We start from the raw sequence: 25,964 nt of genomic DNA on the forward strand, positions 1-25,964 counted from the left end.
AGCCTGTCGCTGGCCCAGAAGCTGCTGGCCCTGCGACCGAGGTGACGACCGATGCCCCTATTGTCATGAAGAAGCGCGGAAAGTTGCCTAAAGAGGTTACAGAGACGTTGAAAACTTGGCTGATGGCGCACAAGTCCCATCCATATCCCACTGAAGATGAGAAGAAGATGCTCTGCGACAAAACGCAATTGAACATGAGCCAGGTGTCGAATTGGATGATAAATGTAAGAGGTTGTCTGTTGTATCGGTTTGGGCTGCGGCGCTAACGATTATTGCATTAGGCTCGGCGACGTATTCTTGTTCCTCCTAAGAAGAGGATCACTTTTCAAGAGACGATCACAGCTAAGCCTCGTCCCATCTATGAAACATCAGCAATAGTCCCGTCAGACCCACCTGTTCCCTCTCACCCCGCCACTCGCCTTCCAGCTTTGACAATGATCCAATCCGAATACTCTACTCTTTCCGGTCCTCCTCCTTCACCCTCGTCGTACGGAACTCATCCCCGCAGAACTGTGTTTTCCATGTTGCGCAGTGCACATGCCCTTAGTCCACCCCCAGCCCACCCGCATCTACCACCCTGCAATGCCCAAGTGGAAAAGAACACCATGGCCGTCCAGAGCCACAACCTCGCCCAGAATACCCTGGCAGAGTACCGCCTAACATCTCAAGTACACCTCTCGCACGTTCTCGCCGTTCGCATTCACCACAAGCCTTGGGCTCAAATACTCAATCGTATTCTTATTCGACCGACGCTGGTATGACTATGGAGCGGCTGGCAGCGTATGGATATAGCCCAGCACAGGCTTCATATCTGGCTTCGAAAACTTCGGCTAACGCTGTGCCCGATGCTACAGCTGATCACCGCGTAGAGAGTAATGCAGGCGAAGATCACGACGAAGATCACGCATCGCCGCCGTCGACTGAAAGCGAAGATTCATCTGTCACCTCCCACCACTGAGAAACATCATTTGTATCCTGTCTATTGGTTTCACCTATTCCTTCCCCACTGATGATCTCCCCCCCCCTCTTCTATCGCCCGACTGAAAGCCCTGATCTCCAACAAAAATGCCTTGATCTTCCTGCGACTATCTTGAATGCACATAGTCTTCCTTAGCGCTATTCATATCACATGGACTTTTCTTTTTTCTTTTTTCTTTTACCTTTCACCTTCCTCATTGTCATTTATTCTGGGTAAAAGAACACTCAAATGAATCGTCGGAAAAGCTGACTTCATGTCCTGCTAATGCATCTTTAAAATATATGTTCTATGTACTTTCTGACCACTTACATCTTGCATCTTTTTTATCATTGCATCGTTCTGTCACCAGTTCATCCCACTCATAGTGGCCCTTGCGCCCACACTTACGTTTACCTCTTTCCCATCGGAAATCGATTCTGCATTGTCTTCCCTTTGTTCTGCCTGCTCATTTCCTTCTCTTATTTTATTTTTCCCTTTCTTTCTTTCCTTCTTTTTAACTGTAGCATAGCCTTACCAAAAAAAGGACGAGGAGACGCCAATCGACTCAATATTAGTGTTAAATAGTAGTGTTATCGGATAAATGTCCAGTTTCTCCCTCTTGCTTCAGTGCATGGCAGGCTTGGGAAACTCCGGAAGGCTACATCTTATACCGGGGATCTGTGGGGAGGTTCTCTAGAAACTACTTTAACCTTATATGGGCCAACTTTGCCTCGAGGCCACACTTAACCTTTGTTGTTCGTTCCCTTTGGGTTTGAGGGAAGATAGCTCTGTCTCGGGATGCAGAACCAGAGGTGAGCCCCTCGGCGACCGTACCAACTGCACAGGACTAGTAGTAGTCCCGTTTTATTGGGAACACAAGTTCCAGGGATCACCAGGCGAGCTAAGACGGTCGATCCATATCCCAGAATTCGACGCAGAACCTTCTCCCTATGGTATAGTAAATAGCAGGAGCCTATCAATGAGATGTTGGAGCCGCTGTGCGTCACTTAGATAGGCTAGTTAGGGTCGACAATGACGACATGGCACTGGTCATGAGTCTAGAGAAAACTGGTACCGTGGGTGGCAACCAGTTCGAGAAATCGTCCTCATGCATTTTCGTCATGGTGCTGGATGGTTGGTTAAGGGGGGCAAGACGCCGTGTTACCGTGCGAGAGAACGTAACTTTGGATACATGGTCATGCTAATGTCACGCATGCATTCTCGGCGGGAGTTTGTTACTACGAATGTATGGGACGCACTAAGTCCTCAGCTAGACGGAGCCCCTCTCACCGATCCACTCCATAAATGTCCTCGTTCCGATGAGGAATACTTTGACGACGCTCAACACTGGATTGCGTCGTGTCCCTTGAACCTTGTTGAATGCCATGAGATCGATACGCAAGGGAACCATGCGCCGGTTGCCACCACGGTTCAGTGTTAAGTAAATAGGAGTGGGCGTTAAGCAGCAGTCACAAGTTCATTGCGGCCAGAGGCGGCGAGCATAGCTAAGTGATATGTGCGTTATTAAATAATTTAGCTATTGTGATGTAGAAGAATAGAAAAGTGACGATATTTGGTCAGAGCACGCGCATGGTGCAAACTCTGGAACGCTGAAAACTTCCATTATTTAATTCAGCAATTTCATGGGCGGATAAACAAAAGATAGCTGGTGTTGGAACGTGTTGGATATATCGGGAGATACGAGGACAGTGCATTCGAGCTCGACGAGGATTAGAACCAACTCGGTTTCTCGAGAGCATGCACCGTGTTGCAGAGGCTCGATCCTGCCTATATATCACAGTGTAGCTGCAGGAGTTGGCGCTGGTTGTTGGCATAGTTCGTCGAGTAGAAAGCTGAGGCCTGGGTCGATAGGACCACCTCCATCCTACCCGTTCGCCGCTTTCAATGGCAGAAAGGCGAGTCTATGTCTGGAGGGCTGAGAGGAGACCAAGCATTCACCAGTAACTCGATCGAGGGGTCAATCGTGACCGTGAAACTTCCTAGATCTGCCATGCGGTAGCCGATCACCAGGTGCACCTCGTTGCATCAGAATTTCCCCCAGATCTTAGTTGATACTCGGAGACAACTCGCTGTGAGATTATCAAATCTCCGCCTATCTAACTCACAAAACAAAATCTGAGCGACGAATTTGAATTTAGATCATCGGGGGATGCTCGGAGGTACCTCTCCGGCTTACTCCGGAGGGTAAGTAATTTGTGCGACCAGTATCTCCCCTCCCCAATCACAACTTCTAGACAGTACCCTCAGCAAGCGCTTGGAGATCCATCCGCACCCCGTCTATTCAAGCCCCCGATTACTGCCATGGCATTAGAAGAGGCCATTCAAAGAGGCAGCCAACTTCTTGCGAACTTCTTTCGTTTTCAAAGTGATAATGACTGGATTAAGCAACATTTGGGCATTTCCCGGTCCATCGTCCACAGCGTTCTCTGTGAGGCTGGGGATCCGAACATAAAGGAACGCCTTAGAGACGAATTGGAATTCGATACTTATATCAAGAGCGGCGGGGGGCAGCCTGAGCGAGAACTTGTCAAGTTGCTGAAAAATATGACAGACAACCAGGTGCCCTGGAGCGATTTATTTAAAAATGGTACATTTCTCTCCTTTTCACGCCAAGCACCCTGGTTACCATATCCTCCAGAAGCGTTTCTCAAACCTAAACCAGAGATTACCGAAACGGATATAACTCTTCGTACGCAGTGAATTCGATCCTCCTCCACTCTTTACTGATCTCTTCTGATAACAGCTACCATACTCGCATGGAATAGTACATTTCAAGGCGGCATCGCAAATGTACTTCTTGAATCTATCGCGGACTACCTTTCCAAGGACAGAACTTCCTACGTGAGGCTAACAAGCATCGTAAATTCATCTGGGACCGGCAAGTCGCGCATGGTGGATCAACTTGGCAAGGAAATTATAACGGTGCCGATGTGTTTACGTCCGGGATACGAAGGTTTTCTCTTCTGCTTTTTCTTTCTAAGTATGGCTGATTTACAATCTGACCCCCATAGGGTTCCCTCCTCCTGATAGGATACTGCGTGATTGGCTCATTCTTAGGACAGGTGATTGGACGACTATTCAGAAGAGGCTATATGGATTCGCATATTCTCTCTTAGTAGTCACTCTCAGAAAACTGGAGACCATCGTGTCAGAGAGACAAGGTGACCACCTTCCGACTGCTTACCGGATTACTTTCCAATGGCGTTGCAGACATACCCAAGTTACCACCTCTCGATGAGGCATCCGCTAAAAAATTGTCAAAGGAAAAGTCGAAGGACTATGTATCCTTGGTCATAGATCGCCATAGGAGGTTGGCATCTGCCTTTCGTGAGTATATGACCACAGGACAATCATATCACGCTTCGAATCCCGATCGAAAAACGTTCTACCATGAGGTAATCAAGTTGGCCGAGAAGGTGAATTTCCTGTCCTTCACCATTTTTTGTGAGAATAACAATTTCCTCGAGTTTGAGAAAATTAGCGACGAAAATGAAGCTGAACATGTTCTAGGAGGCAGCAGCCTACGAGAATTAGGCGAAAAGCTCTGTCGCTTTATAGATGAGCATAAGGTTTTGGAATCGGACAAAGGCCCACAACGGCCCCTGGTCGTCCTCGCTTTTGACGAGGCTCATGTCCTTTCCGATAACCCGCCAGAGCAAATATACTGGAATCTGTTCTCGGAGTTGCGTCGAATTCTACGACAAATCGAAGATCTCCCAATTTTTTCACTGTTTCTTTCGACAGCGGGACGCTTAAATCATCCTCCCCCAGGATCCAACGAACGTCCCCTGAATCCGATTACGGAAATCAGTTTCGATGATATTTCGTACCCGGCATTGAAGAATACTGTCACGATAAACAGAGTGGTAGAAACTAGTTGGATTTCCCATCTTGGTCGCCCATTGTATGTCCACCCCATACATCCCTTTAGAGAACAGTTTTCATACCACCTCGACTAGATTTGGGTCATATTGGGACCAGCTGCCACAGTGGCGCAAACATGAGATAGTGGTTATGGACTATGCGAAGCAGAAGCTCCTGAATGGTCCAAGTGAGCTGAGAGACAATCCGGCTGGTGCCCTGGCCTGTCTCTCAATACGCTTCGCGCTGGAGTTCAACATGGACGCTTTAGCTCGCGATGTGATTTATGCACAGGTTGAACGGCATATGCGACTCTGCATCGGAGCGACTGCCGGATTCGAGAGTATGATTACCATTCCTGGGTCCGAACCACTTCTGGCGGAGGCTGCCTATGAACTCTTGAAGGGGACGGGGAGGAACGCGGTGCGCCATCTGGCCAACCACTCGGATCTGGACTGCCTCAGCCGTGGGCTGCGTGGGGAACTGGTTGCGATCCTGCTGATCATGCAAACATACGATGCAGCACGGGAAATTAGTCGTAGAAGATGGGTATCCGTGTTCAACTTTATGGAAGCCTTACTTCCGACGTTGCACTATGAGACGCTTCTCCAATCTGAGCCAACATCTTGGCCTATGGGGGATGGGACCACGAAACATGACAACACATTTAAGGCTTTGTTCAAGGACTATGGGATGTGGTTTAACCATGTCATCAAGATCGAGAGCCAGGCGATGATCTCGGTCAGCCATCTTTGGAAGTTCGTTACGCGTGGGGCGATGATATTGTGTGCGACTAATCAAGAGGGCATTGACATTATTTTACCCGTTTGTCACACGACACAGAATCTTGGCCCTGATTCTGTGACGGCCATAGTGATCCAGGTGAAGAATACGCAGGATTACAAGACGACACTCAACCCGTGGTTGTTTGACACGATGGATGATATCATCAAATCGGTCCTATTCTCCACTGACACCTCCACTGACTCGGAGTCTGACTCCGAGTCCGAGTCAACTACTGAGACTCCGGAGGAGCTGGCAGAGCCCAAGAAAAAGAAAAAGAAGTTAAACCCGAGGGTGGAGGTAATTCCAGTGCCAGAAAAGGTGGAGCCGAAGCCGGTCATCCGAGTAGTGTTTGCCTTGGCTTCTCCAGAGCCTGCCACAATCCTCAGGGAACGGCCCGAAGCCGTGGACGATTTCGACGGGTTTTCTACCTTCGATATCTGGCTTGCAGGCCTCTCGTGCGAAACGTTCGAGCAGATCCAAGAAGCGGATTTGCAATCATACAAAACACTTCTGAAGCGTTCACTTACGTCTCACGACGCATTCGAATTTACGCATGATCCAAATATAGGCGAGGAGGCGAGAAGAGTGAGAGGGTCTTGCGCGCGGAGGATGGCACCATTGAACCTCTCAGAGCATAGTCATCACGGTATTCACCTCCTGGACCCGGAAGATCCAGGAGAAGGGTCCGGAATCGACCCAGCGTTCCCAATTGATTAATTTTTTTTTTGATAGTAACTACTGCATACAATGCCGAGTTTTTAGGGATTCCACGATTACGATGTTCTCGTGTATTCCTATATACTGAACCTTGAATGTGCATAGGAATATGCTTGCACTTGTGCGTGTATGGTAACATTAATCTCAGCCTGTCAGGAACTCACGGAAGGTAAGCGGTTTTCTGTAATTCGGACGCAAGGCGCATGAACGATCGAACTGTCGGGTTTATATATATCCCATTGCATTGCTCGTCAATAACCAGGCCCTCCAGCCTCTATGACAATCAAACAATATATAGGATCTTGCTCATTACCACATGGAACAATCAGTTCGCCGTGCGCAGCTTTACTCTCCGTGCCGGAACTTTGGATCGGGACCCTTGTGATAATTAAACATTTCGGGCACAAACTTTCAGGCAATCCTGCCTGCGTAAGCTATGGAATTAAGGTTCCACCAAAAAAAAGAAGGTAGAAGCTGCACCCTCCAGTGCGTGCTCCCGCTTCCTGTAACGGTGCAAAGTCGGTATTTCCGCAACCGTTTGTGACGATTCCACGTACGGTACTTGCGCTAGTGGGTTACATTTCTCCCACTTGGAACCGTTTTGAAACGTTTCGTTATTTCATCAGGCAAGTCTATGATAGCGACTGGTGCTAAAAACAGGACTTGATGGCTTCCGCATGCAGACATCCGAAAATTGAGTTCAACTGCCAGCTGGAAGAATGACGCTTCCCACCCTTAGGGAACACAATTTGGATTGCTGCATCCCAGTCCTCTTCCGTCTGTTATCGCCTTTTGGATTTAGAAATTGCTTGTGTCTAAGCTTTTCAGGATCCGTCAAGCAGCATGCTATGCTATTCGGACTGTCAACAGACACCGAAAATTGGTTTTAAACGTTCGATACGGTGTTGATGCTCGCCAGGCTATGAGGAGTTTGTATCTAGACTGACGAACTATCCAACAACTAAAGGATAACATCAATGATACATACAACTTAGGATTGTTGCATCGGGAGGGAAATCCGGCCGTCGATGGCTTGGGTATCAACTTACAAGAAAGGATGGATGGATGGGTTACCTTCCGGGCGCCGCACACGGGGGGTCAAATTCGAAGTCGCGAGCAATTGCTAGCTCTACTGGTTGACTGCGGCATAGCAGGGACGAACATAACACATACCGCGCATTCCCTACTGGTGTTATATACATAATGATGGGTTGAGCCCCGCAGACCTTAGCCCAACGATATCGAGTGCGGTGGCGAGAGGTGTGTACGAGGAGCTCGCAAGCGCTTGCGCCGACCGATTACGTTTGCAATGGCATCCTTTCTAGGTACTCCCAACAGGAGGCTGTAAGTTAACAACTCAAAGGGAAAATCTTTGGAAATGTAGTTGCTGTAACACGAACACTATATGTACACCCAATTTCCACGTAGTCCCAAGGCCGCAGGGCAACAAAAAAGGATCATGACCATATACGCACCCAGTCTCATATCTCAGGACCGAATAAGAATCTGACAGTGCCCTCCGACTTCCACGACGCATTAAGTACCGTTTCTCCGGCACCATCTACGCCTTCCTGAGCTGTCTTTTCCTCAATTTCAAAGAAGAGACTCTGATCTCGGCCGGGAATTAGTCCCCTCTCGCGAGGATGGTACGGATGCGGTCGCTCACGAAGGAAAATCTTCGTTCGTGTGAGCTGCTCAACAGGGAAGAGAGGCTGAGGAGGAGGATCTTTAGAATGCTGGCTGGAAGGATTGGATGGGTAAGGGGTCGAGTGAGATGGTGATGCAGGTGTTTGGGGTGTCTGAGGAGAGGTAGTGTTTGAAGAGCTTTGTGAGGTCTCGGCAGCGTAAAGGAGGACGTCAAGAAGGAAGTGGCATATTTCTACACCAAACTAAGTGGGCAATTCCAGAGGTATTACGCATCCAGTAACATACCTTCAAGATCCTGGGTTTGAGCATGAAATTTCTGTTCCCATTGCCCTTTCTCCGCAAGCATCTCGACTATTTCTTGACTGGAGCGATCTTCGGGCTCCGTAGGGAAGAGATGCACGGATTCTCGGAGGTCCAGGAGTGCTGCTAGAAATATCGACGCAAGAGCGATAACATGAGGGGGATATTGTAGCGGCGCCATTGTCCGATGACTGGAATGGATATGCGTCAGGCGCTGTTCAGAAACGTTGCATTCAGACTAGGCTACCTATCAATCGCCAGTCTCCATGCCAGTTTTGTGAGATGCTTGCCCACTTGAAAAGAGATATTAAAGTTAGAATGAAGCGAGATAGGTGTATGTACCTTTAAGCTCTCTTGCTACTTTGATAACATACGAAAATGGAAGACGGACGCGGAAGTTGAAACACACGGTTTCCATGACCAGTCTTTCGATGGCGAGGAGTCTCCTCCGGTCAGCTTCAATTGTCTGGAGTAGGTGAAGAATGTTTCAGTTGATGATACAGAAGAAGATGGGAAGCGCCCCTGCCCACGCTCGGATCAATGTCCACCTCCCCTCCACCGTGTTTAACTTTGGCTGCCAGCTCAGGGAATCGGACCGCATATGAAACCATTAGCAAATCACGCGGTTTCTTGAGGGTATCATGCAATTTGCTTGATACGTAGAGAGTAGCCATCGTAACGTCCTTCAGAGTCAGAGTCAACCGAAGAGCGTCGGGGTCAATTTTATTTGGACGAAACACACGGAATAGTTGAACTCTTTCCATGGATAGAACATGTGGAAGCGATTGAACAAAGTTTGGGCGGTAGCAATTGTTGCTCGAGGACTTTATAAAGGCGTTAGTCACTTCCTAGCTTTGATCACCGACTGCGGTCGCACAAGCCAATTTTAGATCCCACTACCTCGATAAAGGAACAGGCTTGAATGCGTGCTTTGCTCTCCTGCGATTCGGTCATTTTCCCTCGCTGTCGATCGCAAAGGTATGCCACTTCATCTGGGTTGAAGTATGGGTGATTCACGTTAGTCGTCATAGCTCTCAGAGAATTTTCAGACCCTTGCTCGTTGAGCGGGTCCCGTTCAGGCAAGTGTGCACCGAGATGTCCCACAATCACGGGAACAACCGTTCGAACTTGATAGAATTCACATCACTTCCTTTATTTTTAGTTTTCACCCTTAGTGCCTTCTTTTCCCCCTTGTCTCACCATGATCTCGTCTTTCGCTGGCCGCCTGCGTAGTGCTACTGTTAGTGCTCCAAAGAGTGGTAGTGAAAAAGCCTCGTCGAGACGCCTCACTGCTGATGGTGCAATCGAAGCATCATCCTCTCCTTCCTCGTCCTCCTGGTTTCCTGAGACAAGATCCACGATTACTACTGAACCACTTCCGGAAAAAATTGATGGCTTTGGTTCAACTGTTTATCTCGATTACGACACGCACGACCCACCCCCGAAACCAGCGGGGACCACGCGCTTTATCTGCATCAGTGATACCCATTCTCAGACGTTTCCCGTCCCGGAAGGGGATGTCCTGCTTCACTCTGGCGACCTTAGCGGCCACGGACGGCTTGAGGATCTTGTCATCACGCTGGACTGGCTGGAAACCCTGCCGCATAAAATAAAAATGTACGTCCTCAGGGTCTATGTCCGAGCACCCACACCGCTTCATAGTTTTCCTTAGAATCATCGCCGGCAATCATGATCTCGTATTACACAAGGAGTGGTACGAAGAACACAAGCACGAGTTGAAACGTAAGAACTGCCATATGGAGGTGTGTTGACAGTGGATCGGTGCCGCTACAGCACACCAATCTGCTTGTTTTAGGACCCCGATAAGGCTATTGCATTTGTGCGAAGCAAGGCTGAGTCGAAGGGAATCATCTATCTTGAGGATGAATTATACAAATTCCGGCTTGACGAAGGGCGAAAGGAGTGGTCTGTATGGGGCTCTCCAGTGAGTGCATTTCAAGAAATCTGAAAAAAATTCTTAACTCTTTCTTGACTCCCAGTGGTCTCGAAAATTTGGAAACTGGGCGTTTGGCTATGCACCACTTGACGCTGAGGGTATGTGCGATTTCATGATTGTTTGCGGTCGCTTGTGTGACGTGTTGGTACAGAAATTGTATCACGTATCCAGCCCTGCGATATCCTGTGCGTCGTCTTCTCGTGTTATGAGCTGGCCTGACAGCCTAGTGTACTATAGTCTCACCCACGGACCTCCTTTTAACATCCTTGACCGTACAATTTTTCGTGACGAAAGTGTTGGCTGCCCTACCCTTGCTAATAGGTTAACATCTCTGAAACCGCGACTCCACGTTTTCGGCCACATTCATGAATCCCACGGTGCTGTATTGAAAGTCTGGGAGTCACCGGAATCCCCTAGTGGAAAGAGTTCATTGCGAAATTCGATTGCGAGCGGAACAAGTCGACTGAGGAAGAGCCTTTTTACGCGTTTGAAAAGCTCTCAAGAGGCTACAATTGTGGGCCAAGACATCAAGGAAGCTGCTAATACAGTGGCGGCCACTGTGCCACCACCATACGCGCAGCTGTCTATGTCACAACTGACGCCTTCTGCTATGCCTCTCAATGGCAATGCACCTCAAGTACACCAAGCAGGCTCAACTCCACGACGAGCTCCCACTTCTATCAGTCTCCCATCCCGTTCAACTTCCCCAAGTGTGCTGTCATCACATCGACGCGGCTCAACATCACCGAGAGATGTTGTCACTGAGACAGTCTTTGTGAATGCTGCTAACGCACCTATGGGGCCTCGTGGGCGAAATCCTGAAGGCAGGCAAGTCCAATTTGGTCAAGGTGCATTTTGTCCAGTCATCGTCGACTTGACAGACTGAAGGGTCTGAAAGACCGAATGGACAATTGCAAGTCCATTAACTTCCTCAATCTTCTTGGTTTGCTGCAGTACTTCCGGCCTCTTGACACGCTTGAAAATCACCACTGTATCTGTAGCTTGGCCATTTCATGCGTCCACGAATAGAGCACATAGAGCCAAGATGGGCCATCTCATGACCACGACATATTGTATATATCTGCATCACAATGTCTCCACTCCAATCTATGATCCTGACAGCATAAAGTAAATGCGCCACACGGTGTGTTGATTATGGTATCAAACGTTACGGTTATTTCAGGGCACACTCAAGATACGATGAGGGTGGCAGTTTGGGAGGGGGACGATACAAAGTGCGGTTGTTGATCCATCAGTTCCTTGAAAAAAGTTCAGGGTAATTTAAACAACCAGACAAAACCCAAATTGGACGAGCAGCATACGCACCATGAGGATCCAGAATGATCGGATTTGAAAAACGCGGGTGGATGCTGCTCACTCGTCTGCAAGAGCATTCAGGATTGTAGCCATGTGAGGGTAATTGTTTTTTGCAGCGTCAATCTCCTCCGAGTTGAGCCGCTTTTTCGCCTTTGCGAGGTCAACTCGCTTCTGTCGCAACGCAAGATCGTTATAAATCCATTCGACGTCTGTGGCGTCTAGCTGTTTACGGCGCTCGCCCATCGAGCGTACTTTTTCGACAAGAAGATCGGTGGGCTTGAAGAATGGGAGGAGTCTTGGCTCTGGGGTCGAATCGGTGGTGGTGTCATGAGGCAGGGCAACCGGGAGTTCAACGACAGATCTTGGCATGCGTCCCTCTCGCATGAAGACATCTACTCCAACGGTTTTATTCCAAATGACTCGGAGCTAACACGATGACGATCAAAGAATGAGCTTTGAGCACAGTAGCGTGCTGACGGTTGCTTACGGCGTCCTCTCTGGTCCCCTCAATGACAAGAAAAGCCTCTTCCGATTTGAAGGCAGCCTTCACTTTGTCCAAGAGGGTGCTGCTGGTGCCGAATAGACTCCATGATTTAGCGATCTCGACATCAACATCTTTTGTCGTTCGGCTGGGTTGCTCTAGGGTGACAAGCGCAAAGCCCCCGAAGAAGGCATGGGAGAGTTTGTGCTTTGTCAGCAAATCATGGGCAGCTGCTGCAGCTTGAGACAGGACACTAATTTCAATGGACAGCTCAGGCATTGTTGTAGTATGAGGTGAAGATGAGGTGAAGTCGAGGTGAAAACAAAACTGCACGAAGGCAGATGAAATGTTGTAGGAGTTATATACCCGAACGCACGGCCTTCGCTTCCTGGAAATACGACGGGCGCTGAAACACAGGGGTATATTGTGCTTCCACGATGAAGTTTCTCAATACGGAGAAGTTCCCAAATGGAACTGTAGTTCTTCTGGGAATACATGCATCGATCTAGTTGTGGACATACGGTATCCAAATCTAACAGGTTACGACCCCAAGAGACGGGAAATGGAAGTTGGGGTCCCTGGCCATGTGCCCATGTCTATGGGCCAACTCCAAGGGCAAATTCTGTTGGAGATTATTACTCTTAAAGGAACATCGGTACTTACTGGAACCAACTGCGCAGCGGCATGGCAACTGAGGCGCCATAGAGTCAAGTGGCCAATGAAGCAGTAATTATTCAGTTTCGGACGCGAGTTACGCGCAGTCCGCATAAGCACACTGCTGATGAACTTTATCGCCCTGATCCAAAGGAGAAAGTTGGTACATATTTCTTCACAGTATTGTTTCATGAAGCGATGACAATGATCGGTATCCAATGTGCGTGCATGAAATTGTGGCTGTGTGCATTATCGGGTGTGGCCAAGATCATCTCAGCGAAATATGTCATCCAATGCAACCGTCGTCCTCCCAGGCGACATCATCGATGCACACAGCGAGGGGAAGAAATCTTTGAAGCTGGGACCAGGCCTTCTGCAAGTGTCTTCGGTTTCGGCATCTCGCGGACAGGATCCAATTGTGGCGACACGTCCTGGCCTTCTGAAGACTTCTGAGGGAAAAAACTGGTGGATCGAGGTTAATCAACGACGGGTAGTGTTTTTCCGGCGCTGTGTTCCGTGGCATCGCTGACTGCTCATTAGTATATCCCAAGCGTTGGAGAATCAGTCGTCGGCGTCATTATTGCACGACATGCCGATAGCTATCGGGTAGACATTGGATCCGCACACCTTGCGACCCTCGATGCCCTTGCGTTTGAGGGGGCTTCTAAACGGAACAGGCCGAATCTCAAGGTAATATATGCGATTTTTCCTTTTGTAACCTTATTAAGGCAAGACCAGGTTGGGATGCTGGTATATGCGCGTGTTTCCCTCGCACATCGTGACATGGACCCCGAGCTGCAGTGTTTTCATCCTTCCACACACAAGGCGGACGGCTATGGGGAGCTGAAAGAGGGACTGATGGTCTCCTGTTCGTTGGGGCTCGCTCGTTCGTAAGTACGGCCCGCTTGGTTAGTCGTACAGCTTATGTCATTTGATGCTACGAATTCTTTTGTCTTAGTTTGCTTTTAGGTGGGAATCCCCTTCTTCCACGGATTGGTTCCCAGTTTCCATTCGAAATTGCTATCGGTATCAATGGAAGAGTGTGGCTGAAGGGCTCCAATGTTTTGAAAACAGCAGTACTGGCGCGGGCTATTGAGTGGGCCGACAGTAATGAAGGATACACAGAGTCGGACGCGCAGCATTGGGTTGACCTGCACTCTGATCCATGAGAGCTGGCGTACTACGTATAGGTCCTAGTGCGCCACAATTGTTAGAGGAATATGTTATTCAGTTCTCGGTGTCTTGAAGGAGCGGTACCTCACCATCATAAACACCAATTCCGGTCCTTGCCAGTGTTCTGAAGCTAGTTCTGTTGATGCAATAAAAAGAACGGGTGGATATATTGCAATAACCTAATATATGTGTGTTTACTAGAATGCGTGTACGACTAGCGTGGAAAACTTTGTAAGTTCTTCTAGGCTTTACAGGACAATTCGCCACTGATAAGTGCGATGCCGGCACCCAATGCCCACCCCAGCTCTATCCCATCTATCTTCTTCACCAATGTGGCTTCTCTATTATCTGAGAACTCGTAGCCGAGTCGGAGGAGGGCATGCATGAATGTCAAATCCAAGCAGGCCTCTGGTCGTCCCTCCAGCTCTTTCATGGCCTCTTGGTCATCGCCCCAGTACTTCTTCCACGATGCGGCACCATTGCACACCCGCTCTGCAAGGGTAGCGATTTCCTTTATTTTGATAGTGTCCCGTCCTTTGGAATGTTTGGTCCTTATAAGGGGTATAATCCGGTCCGAGAAGTACGACAACGTAAGGATACCACCTGAGGGGAACGTATCCGTGATTGAGGGCTGGTAAGCGCCGTTGAAAGAACAGGGCTTGACTTCACATATCGCATCTTTGGCCATCACCAATTCGACCAGCCTGTTACAAGACGTGTACGAACCGATGTCTCCTCCCTTCATCGTGATGTTTACATCCTTGCGCCAGCCGACACCATCGATCTCTACCACCCTAGTCATCCCTTTCGAGAGACATGGGTTACCCATGACCAGCTCCTGGCTGGGTTGATGTGGTGAAAGGGGTTGCGCCTGACCGAATTCGTTCATAAATGCCACCAGATTATGTATACTGCGGCGAGCGCGCATGAGGCCATAGCCGAGGTAAGAATGTTGATATAGCACGTGTGTTTTGCCCGCGAAGACGAGTTCGTACTTATGGTCGCCATCTTTGAATGTTTCTTTCGACTCAGGTCCAAATGTCGGCTCGAGGACAATTTGCGTTGAGGCCCCACCCAAATCTAATACCGCATACGATGGATTCCCTTTAGATACGTGAGGACCGATCGTGTTCAGCAAGTAATTCGACGTGATCCACGCAAACACTCCTTCGTCTTTCCCGTCCATAATGGCTACACGATCATCCGACGTCATTTCGAAATTATATTTGGTACGTATCCGGGATCGGACCAGACGGAGTATTTCGGCGCTCACGTCGGCGCCCAGCAGGCGTAAGCCTGCGGTGGCTTTGACGGCAACAGGCGTGCAACTCACGACGTCATGTGGCACGATCTTCACGGCCTCCTCCAACAATGGGTCGAGGCTTTGGGCTGCAGCAACAGGATCTGAGGCGTAGGCAGAAAGGCCGGGGCGAAGCTCCTTGAAGACCTCGTATTCTAGTTTCGATTGGGCTTGGCAATTGTTAAACTTGTATACATGAATGCGTGACCCTTGGGATCCAGCGTCTATCATGAGTGCATATTGGACCAATTTCTTGTCCTTGGAGTAGGGCGTGGCACAGTAGACGGTAGAGGCAGGATTTTTATCGGTTTCAAAAGAAGTTGGGGCCTTTGGGGGCGCAGGAGGAGGTGTGGGGGGCTTTGTATCGGGGCGAGCTGGTGGATTGGAGTCGTGGGGAAAAGGGGGTTTCTGGTCATCAATATCACTCTCAGCTATTGGAGTGGGGCCTGTTACTGCCTATATTAGTTGATCAAAGGAGTGCTTGTCCAGAGGGACTCACTTGCTGGAGTTTCAATAGTGGGCAGGGGGACATAGCGTGTAGGGATGACCCATAGGAAGAATAGTATAGCACCCATAATGATTGCAATTTTCCATGGAAGTTGTCGACGCTTATCGGCACGACCCAAGGGCGAGTAGGGTGGTCCCCCCACACTCGACAACAAGTTCTTGAGGCCAGAGCGCATCTTAGGCTGTGGGATTTCTCTAATGCTTGTCGAACGGCTTGAGACAGGGTACTCGGATGACTTTAAGTTCCCGGGAGAGTCTAAGCCCATGCACAGCGTCGGTCCCTAGTGTATCGGGGTTTGCCGATCCGACCATCACTGCGAAAGGTCGCGACTCGCGACGACAAGCGTGTCAAATAGGATAAACTAACTTTTTTCTTGTCTGGATACACACAATGTCACAAAATCCGGTTGAAGAACCTCAAGCTGTGGCGAGAACCTCGCGTTCGGGCATTCAGGGTCCAGGCTTTGCATCGCGTCGCATTTCTGGCGTTCTGCCAAAAACGCCCATGAAGCGCTCGACACCTAGCATTTCGGGCTCAGTGAGGGGCAGCATCGGCTCTGCGCGAAGTATAAGCACGTCCGCATCAGTGTCTCAAAGTCGTGCCTCGATCCCCAGTTCCAATGCGGGGCTCGCGCGATTTCGCGTAGCCTCGATGGGGTCAACACCAGTCATCTCAACAGTCATTTCATCGAAGTCTCCTATCTCTCAATCTCACCCAGTCTCTCGGTCTCACGCTACAGATGCAGGTCGTCCTGTCGCGTCCCCTACTCCAACGATCATCCCTCAAGACACATTGAAAACTACGCCTCGCGACAAAGAAAGTCTTGCACCCCCATTACTTCATAATAACTTTGTTTCCCCTACTCCTAAACTTAGATCAACTGGAAATACATCCTCTCCAACTACTCCTCTCAAAAAAAGGATTTCAGGATCCCCTGTTATTCGAACCATTCAAAAACAGTCGACTGTGGAAACAACACCCCGTCAAAGCCCAGATGCGAGGACGAAGTCCTCGCCAGGGACTCCTCAGCCGACCCAGAAGCATCCCATCTCGAATGGACAGCTTTCAAATCCATTCGTTGTTGGAGCCTCGCCAGGAACCAACCTCTCCTCGGACCTGCATTCGACGAGTGGCCCATGTTCAGGGCCTGCTACCAACTCCACAGGTGGCGCCTCCATCCCCGACTGGGGATTGCCTGTTGAACAAACTCGCCATGTGCCGCTTCCTAATGAATCAGGAAGCGTACTGGGTCAGTCGATCGGCAATGTTCTCTCTGGAACTGGAGGATATGGCGATGAGGATATTACATGCGATATGGTTTCTGACGCGGAGCAGCTTGATGAAGACGTTCGTAATACTTCCCCGATGCACCCTTAGAACTCATCTATCTTATAGATGGCTACGGCTCTTCAAAACGTGCAAGATATCCATACATCGAAAGTCACCCAATACAAAAGGCTCCTGGAGCAGGTGAGCCTTTCTAGTCTCTGATGTACCCGTATCACCTCACAGTTTCACCAGACGCAGGCGTCGTCGGCACAACAGCTCCTCGCCCTCCAGGCAGCTCTTGACGGGGAGAAGGCCCGAGCAAAAGAGTTGGAAAGGGGTGCCCAAAGTTTGAAAAATTCTTTGCAGAATGCCAAGGCATGGATTTCTATTTAATAAGTTGAAGATCATGTTTGATCTGTATCTCAAGGCACGTCCAACGGTTGACTTCGGTCAATTTGGATTCGACATCGTATCTGCTATGCGGGGCGACGGTTTTGGCGGATTTGATGAACAAGGCATTAGGGCCGTTACATCAGCTATGAGACAAGCGGATCGCATGCGTCTGTAAGTGGCAGCTCGGCTTTTGACTGTTCAGATAATCATAAAGGCTTAGATTGCATATCATTTTGGACGCGTCTATGCCTGGAGATATCGTGAGTCATCGTAACCATCTCTATACCATCTCTGATATCCCCGGCAGCCCTTAATGATTTCGCTGCTAAACAAATACGCTCTGACTTGTTACGATATCCTTGGTCACCTTCCCTCAGAAATTGTTGTCAAGGTACTACCATACCTGAGGTAAGTGGTTCTCTACGCGAATACCGGTAACCGCAGAATGCTGAAGGGGCTGGAGTTTAAAAGAATTGTTGTCATGCGAACTTGTCAGCCACGCCTGGCTCAAAATATGCAGGAACGACGCACTATACCGTGTACTTGTTAATCAGGTTACACGGCACGACCCTTGGCCACCGAAGGAACCTGTTGAGCCGGTCGAAGGTTATTGGCGATCTATGTACAAGGCATTGCGTAATCGGGAGCTGAACTGGTCTTGGGGAAATGTCCAATCTTTACGGTAAACTGGTATTTGTCTATGATTAGGATGTTCTTCTGATTCCTGATGTGCGTAGGTTCCTCAAAGGCCACACAGGCTTTTGTACCACTCTGAACCTGAAAGGCAACATTCTACTTAGCGGATCTTATGACGAGTGAGTACGGAATTCCGTTCTTCGTTTGTTGCCAGGAATTGACACAATTTTGTCTAGGACCATCCGTCTCTGGGACATTGACACGGGCGAGCAGCTGAAGTGCCTTCAGGTCAAAGCCGTATCGTGCGTTGATTATCTCGAGGACCATGAAGTCTTTGCTGTAGGCTTCCATGATGTCGGTGAGAATTTCGTCACGCTCCTGCAGCGTATAATGAATAACGATGTCTTCAGGCCGCGTGCAGATCTTCTCTTCCTTAACATGGTCCCCGCTGCAAACGCTGCAAGGGCATTTATATGGAGTCAGTTACAGCTTTTTTGCTACTGAAGTTAACATACCTAATGGATCCTACCACGAAGATCCGTGCGGTTACTATCTCACCCACCTATATGGTTAGCGCCGGAGCGGACAAGGGTAAGAGCTCTGCCGAACTGGCTGGTATACAATTGAATATCCCTGTTTAGCCATTGTCGCATGGGAATGGAGGACAGGCAAGAAAATCGTCCGATTTGGGCAACAGATCAATATGTGTATTGGAGTGCAAATCATGGAAGAGGACAGAATCGTTTCGGTTACCATTGGTAAGATGTGTCTTGCTGCACATTGAATATCATCTGAAGCCTTCTCTCTGCCTATAGATGGAACAGTGAGGTGAGCGCATTTTTCGATCGTGGACTTATAATTCACAGTATCTTACACGAGTCATTTGTTAGGACTTTCTCAATCAGTGAGTCCGCATGTTTCAGTAGAAATTTCGGTTCGGCAACCTCACTGTGGAATTTACCTGAACAGACAAAAGAGAGATGCTCGGTCAATTCCAGGTGTGTTCATTAACAGCTCCTCATGGCCGAGTGGCTAACCAAATATGAGCAGCTTAATCAATTGGCATGCCCAGACGCGCTGCTTACCAGACATTTGACAAGCGTCGGCGTGGGTCCCAACAACATGCTGCAGTAAGTGATTAGCGGCGCTGACAGGGTTCCGCGGTTTATTTTTTTCCAAAGGTGGTTCGCAGCCAAAGGTCGCCAGATGACGGTAGGCCAGCCTTGATTGTAATCGGCGTTATCGGGGTACTGAAGATAGCCGATTGTTGATTGGACTCGGACCAGTGTGCCACCAAGAATGTGATCCTACATTTGACTTGGCCAAATTTGGAAACGGCTGTGTCATCCTCTAGGCTGCCGCCCAATGGAATCCCAACCCCATCATCCTCCCTCAGTCCTCCTGCCGCGCGTCAGAGGATAGTGTCTGCCAAGCCTGCAAATGGAAAAGCCGGACTGTCTATTTCAACGAGCGGTTTGCCACCCAATACGCCATCTAAACTCGACACGCCTCCTGCGTCTGCTGCTTCGCCCCCTGTACGCAAGCCCTCGAGACCTATCATGCCTTCTCCACGTGCATCGCTGCGTAGTGATGTGCCTGCATCCCCACTTTCAGCTTCCCCGTCTCAGAAAGTTGGGATCGTACCAATTCTTGATCATGTCCTAATTACGCCGGATGTAGCATGTGGTGCCGTTGATCCGAGAAAGAGACGTGTCGTAACGAGCACGCGGTTTTCCTCGCGTTTAGGAGCTGATCGAAGGGTAAGCGCTAGTCACTTGCAAGATCATCTTTCTGATCAAGCACTTGAGTAGATTTTTGTCTCAACCTATGATGAGATCGCTGCTGCACGGTTGGCTTCAGCCTCGCTCATTCCTGTGGAGTCCCCCATGGAGAGCCCCGAGCCACCCGGGCCAACATTTAACTCGGAGGCGAAAGGGATTTCGGAAATCCGAGGAGCATGGAGTGCGCTGGCGCGTGGGCAGGATGGTTTGGATGCTGTCTCATTGCCAAAAGCATTCAACGGGCTGGCAACTCCCGAGCTGAACCCAATGGTGGGTCCCTAGAGTCTTTGTTCGTCAGTCCCGAATGAATGTAAATGATGCTGCGTTGCAGGCTCTTGCGCTTAACCACGAGAAAATTGTTGTCGGATGCGCGGATGGAACTATTTAGTAAGTCGTTGTATTGACAACCTTTACCTTCCTCTCATCTACTCTCTCGTTGTTAGCGTAATGAGCTTCGTTGGCAACGAGTACACTATTGCGGAGGCGAGAGAGAATGCTCTGGCTAACCACATTTTCAGTGCCACCGTGGAGAGCAATGTGGCTTCTTGATTGAGACTCCTATCACGGCCTACTTATCTCCCGGCTTGGATCGGGACCGGTTTCTCTGATACCCTCCCTTCGACCACCCTTAACCTTAAATGGACTCGGATAATACTATGACCTTAGAACATATTATATCACTAAATGCTTGATGCACTCTTGCCCATCGCTGATCATGTAATGATGACTAGTTCAGAGAAAAGTGGCATGCGTGCGCTCGTGCTCATGAACCAGGTTTATTGTTAGTAGGATGAAAGGAAAAAGAAAGTACTCAACTAATTTGGTTTCGTTACGAAAAATTGAAGTTAACACTAGGGGCGAACAACGCTCAGTCTCAAGCCAATAGCGCAAAGAGAACTAAACTGGTGTAACCACCTAGAGGTGAACAGAGCCAGGTAGTGACACAATATAAGTGAATGAGGGACGTGCATGGTAAAGATAACGAATCTCAGTCTCAAGTGAGGAGCGCAACGAGAACTGAGGGCGTAAAGAGGAGTCGAGCTTTTTAAGCATCGTCAGCTCGAGAGTAACAGGAGAAAGATGGAACAAGCACAGCACGAGATCAAGTAAGAAATAATACAATATAAGTATGTCCTCATCTGGCTGTCTTGTCTCTCATTCCACTCACATCATTACACACCATGACAGACACCGTTCGTGCACGCTGGTCCATATTTACAGATGAACCCAATGTTCTCTGCTCATGCAGAAAGATCCTGCCCACGAAGGAATGCAGATCTGACTGCATGATTGCTCTGAGGTCCAGCGACGAGGGTGACTCCAGGATAATGTGCTGATTGATCCTGTTCAATGGGGTATGTTTCATTCTCCCCACTAAGGTGATCACAAAAATAGGCAGAGCATTAATGTCTCATCGAAGTGGTCAAGTGATGCGAAAGATCACGAAGAACTCACCATGAGTCAGTTAAGCGCCACAAACCGTCTGCTCGTTCGCAGTTTTCGTACTAGTACGCGAACGCAGTCGCACATTGGTCTGGCGCCAATAGCCTACCCCCCTTCTGTGGCTTTTACCCCAGAGGCTGGATCCTTAATAATTACTAGCCCGAAGGGAGAACAGCGCGTCCCTCTACCGTCTTTCGTCCGCATTTCAACACGGAACGCCCCTCTGACCGATTCATCAATTCCGTTACCAGCAAATGAGCTAACAGTGGCGGTCGAGGACCCATCAATCAAAGGCCAACGTGCATCTTGGGGACTGACGCGGGCTTTAATCGCGAATGCGGTCACTGGGCTCACAGATGGCTTCGCAGTCGCCCTGAAACTAGTAGGAGTAGGATTTCGAGCAGAGATGGATAAAGACCCATTCCCCACTCCGGAGACGACTGGCCAACGACTCAAACTCAAACTTAATTACGCACATTTCGTATATGTGCCCATCCCACGTGGAATTGTCGCAACGGTACCTAATCCGACACGGATAGTACTAAGGGGTTCGGATAAGCAGCAATTAGGACAATTTGCGGCGACTGTAAGATCGTGGCGTAAACCGGAACCATATAAGGGCAAGGTGAGTGCACAAGACGACGGACTTTCACAATTGTTTCCATCCCAATAAATGACAACTGCACTAGGGTATCTTTGTTGGGGACGAAACAATTAGACTCAAAGATGTCAAGAAGAAGTGATCCTAACGTTAGAACATGTTTGGCTTCCGCTTCGATGGTCCTTAGATGCATGTCTTCACTAAGATATCCTCATATTAATGTGCTGCAGTGGAATAATCATACGTGAAGCGTCTCCTCGAAACCGAGCTGGGTGATAATGGCGCACAACCGTTCTCTGAGCTGATTCACTTCCTGCCTAGTAGTCTCCATGATTTGGCCCTGATCTGCTGCCAATTGGTCCAAGTCAACCGAGCCTCTCGCTGTTCCAACTTCGTGCTCTTTCGCATGCAGAATCGCTTTCGTATCCGGTGGAAGGAGTGCTGAAAGCGAGATCTGCTGAAATGACTGCACGAGTAATTGAACTTCGTTTAATATGTCTGATGGACCCGGTCTGTGTTCCAGGGGGGGTACCCAAGCGTCCTGTCGTAAAAGGTCTCAGTCAGACATCGAGGAAGTCAGAAGTGATGCTTACAACGTTACTTTTCTCCTTTTTGAGGAAGACAAGCAGCGCGCTAGCAAGTCCACGCAATCTCCCAATCTCACGACCAATAGGCACGCCGTGTAGCGCATATCCTTGGTCGAATCCCTCCTGTAAGGCCGCTTCCTTACCATCTGTGATGCCTTCACGGTAGCCGGCCTATATATAATTCGGATTTCTACCTCGAGAACTCAAGCTCAGATGATGAGACGAACGTTGATAAAGCTTTCTTCAAGTTGATCCCATTCTTTATGACCAAAGTTGTGGGCCTCACCGGAATCCTCCTGAAGGAGATCCGCCATTAGCCAGACTTGAAGGTAAAAACGGTGTGTCAGAGAAGTGGTCGAGGACGAGATATATTTGAATGAACCAACACGAAGCAGGAAATGAAAAAAAAAAAAAAGAATGTCAACCTTTGTCAGACACACTGTTTATGATGTGCCACACTGAAGAATCAACAGGGACCAAACAGGTATCGAAGATGGAGGATTCCTCCAGAGTCTTTAGGTTGTGACCGTTATTATTGGCAGCTTATTGACCTCCTTCAGCCACGGAAACAACTGAGGAGGCTTCGATAGTGCCATATAAATGCAAAAGGGAAAAATGGATCACGAATTGGTTTCTGCAGTGAAACCAATTCGTGAACCGTGTAGTATTCAGCATGAGATGCTGACAGAGAGAAAGAAGTCTTCGGGTTTGACGCACACTCACTTTATACGTTCATCTCGGCTGTATCCGGTCCCGTACCGCGCGCTTACTGCTTTCAACGCAACCAAACCATCCGGACTCGACGCCGACTATTTTCTCAACGACACATGAGCAAGTGACTTGGTCAATCTTCCGTCCTTGGGCTTCGTGAGGACATGAGCACCGTCGAGAGTCATCTTTTTTCTTTGGATCCCCTTTTCATTGCCATTTAACATAGAGATCTCGATCTCACAGTAGGCCGAATGTCGTCGGGGTTGATAGTATTGGAATTGGTAGCGATTTACGCTAGCGTGTTACACTCAGTCAATCGTTGTTGAACTGAGGGAGACGAAAGGGAAAAATTGTTCACTGCTTTTATAAGCAGTCGCCTCAATGGCGCACCGACTAAGGTAGCAGGAATACCCAAAAAAGAAAGATGACGCCGCCACGTTGTGAGTTGGCCACAGCGTACTACAACTTCCAAGAAATACAAGAATCTCAACAGATAGTGCGTTTGTTCATCATGTAAAAAGTTTCACAATACAAAGTAGCATTCAAACCACATAACACCGGCTTTTTTGGCACTGGTCTATGATTTAGCTCATTTTTCCGCATCACTACTGGAATACGCTGCTTGCGGTGTGATTACTTCACTCACCGGATTCCGTCTAGGAGAGTTGTCTTCCGCCTTTATTTATATTTTATCGGTGCCGCATGATTCCTTCTAGATTTTGTTCATCCTTCTTGACAATCTTTTATGTTGTGCATTGCTGGGGTTTTGTCTTCAGGCTCTTGTTTCAATGCCTTCGCTGTGCGAAATCCGTTATACTCGCTTCCCGGATATTGCTAATCCGAGCGCACCATTATTTAATTAAGATTTGAAATCCCATCACCTGTGCGTGGGAAACATCCCACATTCCGATAGGCATGTTTCTTCGCGTACCTCGCCTTGTCTCTTGTCCGTATTACTACTGCTCCCTTCGGGGTGGCATACGCATAAAATTGGAACGATACAGAGAAGATTAGCATGGCCCCTGCACAAGGATGACACGCTTTGACCGAGTGGATGCTCTTCGGAGCACAATATTTATTTTTATTCTTTCTTCCCCTGTCACATTTATCGACGTGCTTCGTGGCGTCAGCCTGTCACATACACTTTCTGATCTTACGGCACTAGCCGCATCTTTTAAGCTTCCCACTTGGAGCAACAACTTGTCTTCCGACCTCAAATCTCAATAGCGTTGGCAGGTCGGATCCCGGCTCCCTTCTCTTGTCACCACTCAAAGTAGTTATGTAAACAAGACGCTCACAGTAGGCGATCTCCCTATGACGATCCTGGTGGCGGACGGTGCCAGCAATAGCGAGGCCAGAGCTGGCTTTAGCGATGGGGTGCACCCTCCTAGCTGAGTATGTACATGCTTTGATGGCTAACTGCTACGCTTACAAATAAACCCAGGCTTCCTTTTGGCTTGATTTAAGAAAGGTAGTTTGCAATATACATGATTGTCGGCGTCGTGTAAGCAGGACGTTTCAACAGAGGCTAGCAGCGCTCGGGCCCTACGAGCATAAGATGGCGTGGTTAGAAGTATATTCTTTACTGCGCTCTGCTTGCTTTGACTTTACTTTCGAACGTGAATATCGTAGGTTTCGTTCGTTCAATGACTGCCGCAATTCACTCTTGCGGAGCCCGGCATGTATAGGAGAGCAGACTTAGCTCATTGTTACTCTGATCTTTACTAACGACTCGTGTATTCCTTGTGCCGTAGCATCTCCTATAGGTACCACACAATGTCACTAGTTCACTCTCGTGAAGCTGAGTGTCTGCTCAGCTACGACAAAGGCATCTCAAACCCAAACTCCGGGGGACCCTCGGCTTTGCTTGGAACCTGCCAGCAGTGCTGGAGACATTCCCTAACTCGTCAGCATCGTGCGTGGTGCCCGGGGGATGGCAATCTCGTCGGAAACACGCTGCCCGTGTCAGGGTTCATATAATGATATATACGTTGGCAATATCGCACCGCTGAATCATGACGAGGTATCAACCTGATATCGTGCTCTGGTGCTAACCTTCCTTTTGCTGTGGTTCTTGGTGGATGATCACAACTTCATCAAGGGTCTGGCCTCCGCAATCCGCCTCACTTGCCCTGTAATCTCTGACCGCGAGGGGCTTAGGCTTCTCAGCGAGCGGTACTGTTTGCGGCTCATGTTCTCGAGTAAGGATGAGACAAAGGACACTTTTCCCTGAACACCACGCTGGATCTGAAATGACCGCCTGACCTGGGCATCAAGGGCTGATATTGATACCCTAAAAGGCTACGATTGGAGTTGACAGCGCGAGGTGATGGTTTTGCATCGTAGCTGTGTGCTCGTCTGTGTCAATGCTTTGGCCCTTCCCAGATGCTCTCCAATCTTTAGCAGAATCACAATGGTTGCTCCAACCATCAGGCGCCCGGATGTGTATGCTGCTATTGTCAAACCGGGCTGGGAACGCTAGAAGGGATATCGATGGATGAATCCGTACAAAATCTGGGCCGGCTAGGGAGAGCACAGCATTAACTGTACTTTTGTCCCCTCCAGAGGTACATCTGTTGTTGTCCCCTGGGAGCGGACCTTGTCGACATGCTTGAGCGTACCATTTTTGCGGTTGAACGGTGCAGATCGGTGGCCAGAAGCCAAGATATCGCAAAATCTTTAGTTTTGGTTTTCCCTTGAACCCCAAAGTGACTGCGCGCGGCCGCACCCATTTAGCAATACCCGAAGCGTCTCAGGAATTTTCGATGTCTGGGTTGTGGGAACTTAGGCCCCTGGAAAGGCATGAAAGGCGGGCTTTTGGAGCGATTCTTCCCTCCTTGCACTTTCTCTCTCTTGCGTTCCG

The 25,964-nt window shown here is 48.9% G+C and overlaps 10 protein-coding genes across 10 annotated transcripts; 6 read left to right on the forward strand and 4 right to left on the reverse strand.

Moving 5' to 3' along the window:
- Nucleotides 1-65: 65 nt before the first annotated feature.
- On the forward strand, nt 66-266 carry EI90DRAFT_2916399 (uncharacterized protein; the record flags this gene model as incomplete). The annotated part of the gene is made up of 1 exon (XM_039054584.1): nt 66-266. The coding sequence occupies one exon, from the start codon at nt 66-68 to the stop codon at nt 264-266; it is 201 nt and encodes a 66-aa protein (XP_038917432.1).
- Nucleotides 267-3,015: 2,749 nt separating this feature from the next.
- On the forward strand, nt 3,016-6,448 carry EI90DRAFT_3051997 (uncharacterized protein; the record flags this gene model as incomplete). Its single annotated transcript, XM_039059898.1, has 8 exons — nt 3,016-3,050; nt 3,166-3,566; nt 3,618-3,668; nt 3,723-3,932; nt 3,991-4,140; nt 4,190-4,395; nt 4,447-4,883; nt 4,939-6,448. Coding segments are annotated over exons 2-8 (2,741 nt in total), but the record flags the coding sequence as incomplete, so codon positions are not given.
- Nucleotides 6,449-7,451: 1,003 nt separating this feature from the next.
- Nucleotides 7,452-9,390, reverse strand: EI90DRAFT_3153645 (cyclin-like protein). Its single transcript, XM_039065876.1, has 7 exons — nt 9,168-9,390; nt 9,033-9,114; nt 8,821-8,973; nt 8,633-8,756; nt 8,538-8,583; nt 8,276-8,481; nt 7,452-8,222 (listed from the first exon to the last, which is right to left on the reverse strand). Exons 1-7 carry the CDS (start codon nt 9,317-9,319, stop codon nt 7,825-7,827), a joined length of 1,161 nt encoding a protein of 386 aa, XP_038917434.1. The 5' UTR covers nt 9,320-9,390; the 3' UTR covers nt 7,452-7,824.
- A 20-nt stretch (nt 9,391-9,410) lies between these two features.
- Nucleotides 9,411-11,371, forward strand: EI90DRAFT_3051999 (Metallo-dependent phosphatase-like protein). Its single transcript, XM_039059899.1, has 6 exons — nt 9,411-9,907; nt 9,963-10,053; nt 10,107-10,235; nt 10,291-10,345; nt 10,399-10,432; nt 10,485-11,371. Exons 1-6 carry the CDS (start codon nt 9,492-9,494, stop codon nt 11,131-11,133), a joined length of 1,374 nt encoding a protein of 457 aa, XP_038917435.1. The 5' UTR covers nt 9,411-9,491; the 3' UTR covers nt 11,134-11,371.
- A 101-nt stretch (nt 11,372-11,472) lies between these two features.
- Nucleotides 11,473-12,625, reverse strand: EI90DRAFT_561406 (uncharacterized protein). The gene is made up of 4 exons (XM_039067800.1): nt 12,052-12,625; nt 11,817-11,990; nt 11,574-11,732; nt 11,473-11,506 (listed from the first exon to the last, which is right to left on the reverse strand). The coding sequence occupies exons 1-3, from the start codon at nt 12,322-12,324 to the stop codon at nt 11,622-11,624; spliced, it is 558 nt and encodes a 185-aa protein (XP_038917436.1). The 5' UTR covers nt 12,325-12,625; the 3' UTR covers nt 11,473-11,506; nt 11,574-11,621.
- Nucleotides 12,540-13,868, forward strand: EI90DRAFT_3280372 (uncharacterized protein; the record flags this gene model as incomplete). Its single annotated transcript, XM_039066760.1, has 4 exons — nt 12,540-13,189; nt 13,240-13,389; nt 13,438-13,589; nt 13,658-13,868. Exons 1-4 carry the CDS (start codon nt 12,983-12,985, stop codon nt 13,866-13,868), a joined length of 720 nt encoding a protein of 239 aa, XP_038917437.1. The 5' UTR covers nt 12,540-12,982.
- Nucleotides 13,869-14,028: 160 nt separating this feature from the next.
- Nucleotides 14,029-15,855, reverse strand: EI90DRAFT_3288537 (nucleoside phosphatase family-domain-containing protein; the record flags this gene model as incomplete). Its single annotated transcript, XM_039067116.1, has 2 exons — nt 14,029-15,624; nt 15,672-15,855. 2 exons carry the CDS (start codon nt 15,853-15,855, stop codon nt 14,114-14,116), a joined length of 1,695 nt encoding a protein of 564 aa, XP_038917438.1. The 3' UTR covers nt 14,029-14,113.
- A 1,220-nt stretch (nt 15,856-17,075) lies between these two features.
- Nucleotides 17,076-20,308, forward strand: EI90DRAFT_2916591 (WD40-repeat-containing domain protein; the record flags this gene model as incomplete). Its single annotated transcript, XM_039054590.1, has 19 exons — nt 17,076-17,150; nt 17,202-17,275; nt 17,325-17,513; nt 17,563-17,602; nt 17,650-17,750; nt 17,806-18,024; nt 18,080-18,157; nt 18,215-18,336; nt 18,389-18,456; nt 18,515-18,569; nt 18,620-18,743; nt 18,845-18,882; nt 18,948-18,976; nt 19,029-19,108; nt 19,160-19,190; nt 19,265-19,738; nt 19,790-20,029; nt 20,091-20,146; nt 20,203-20,308. The coding sequence occupies 19 exons, from the start codon at nt 17,076-17,078 to the stop codon at nt 20,306-20,308; spliced, it is 2,199 nt and encodes a 732-aa protein (XP_038917439.1).
- A 907-nt stretch (nt 20,309-21,215) lies between these two features.
- On the forward strand, nt 21,216-21,945 carry EI90DRAFT_2916977 (ribosomal protein L6; the record flags this gene model as incomplete). The annotated part of the gene is made up of 2 exons (XM_039054599.1): nt 21,216-21,827; nt 21,892-21,945. 2 exons carry the CDS (start codon nt 21,216-21,218, stop codon nt 21,943-21,945), a joined length of 666 nt encoding a protein of 221 aa, XP_038917440.1.
- On the reverse strand, nt 21,890-22,715 carry EI90DRAFT_2994337 (uncharacterized protein). Its single transcript, XM_039056162.1, has 3 exons — nt 22,618-22,715; nt 22,397-22,561; nt 21,890-22,344 (listed from the first exon to the last, which is right to left on the reverse strand). Exons 1-3 carry the CDS (start codon nt 22,702-22,704, stop codon nt 22,042-22,044), a joined length of 555 nt encoding a protein of 184 aa, XP_038917441.1. The 5' UTR covers nt 22,705-22,715; the 3' UTR covers nt 21,890-22,041.
- Nucleotides 22,716-25,964: the final 3,249 nt, after the last annotated feature.

This window comes from Cantharellus anzutake, assembly GCF_015039405.1.
Source record: "Cantharellus anzutake strain C23 chromosome Unknown EI90scaffold_17, whole genome shotgun sequence".
NCBI lineage: Eukaryota > Fungi > Basidiomycota > Agaricomycetes > Cantharellales > Hydnaceae > Cantharellus > Cantharellus anzutake.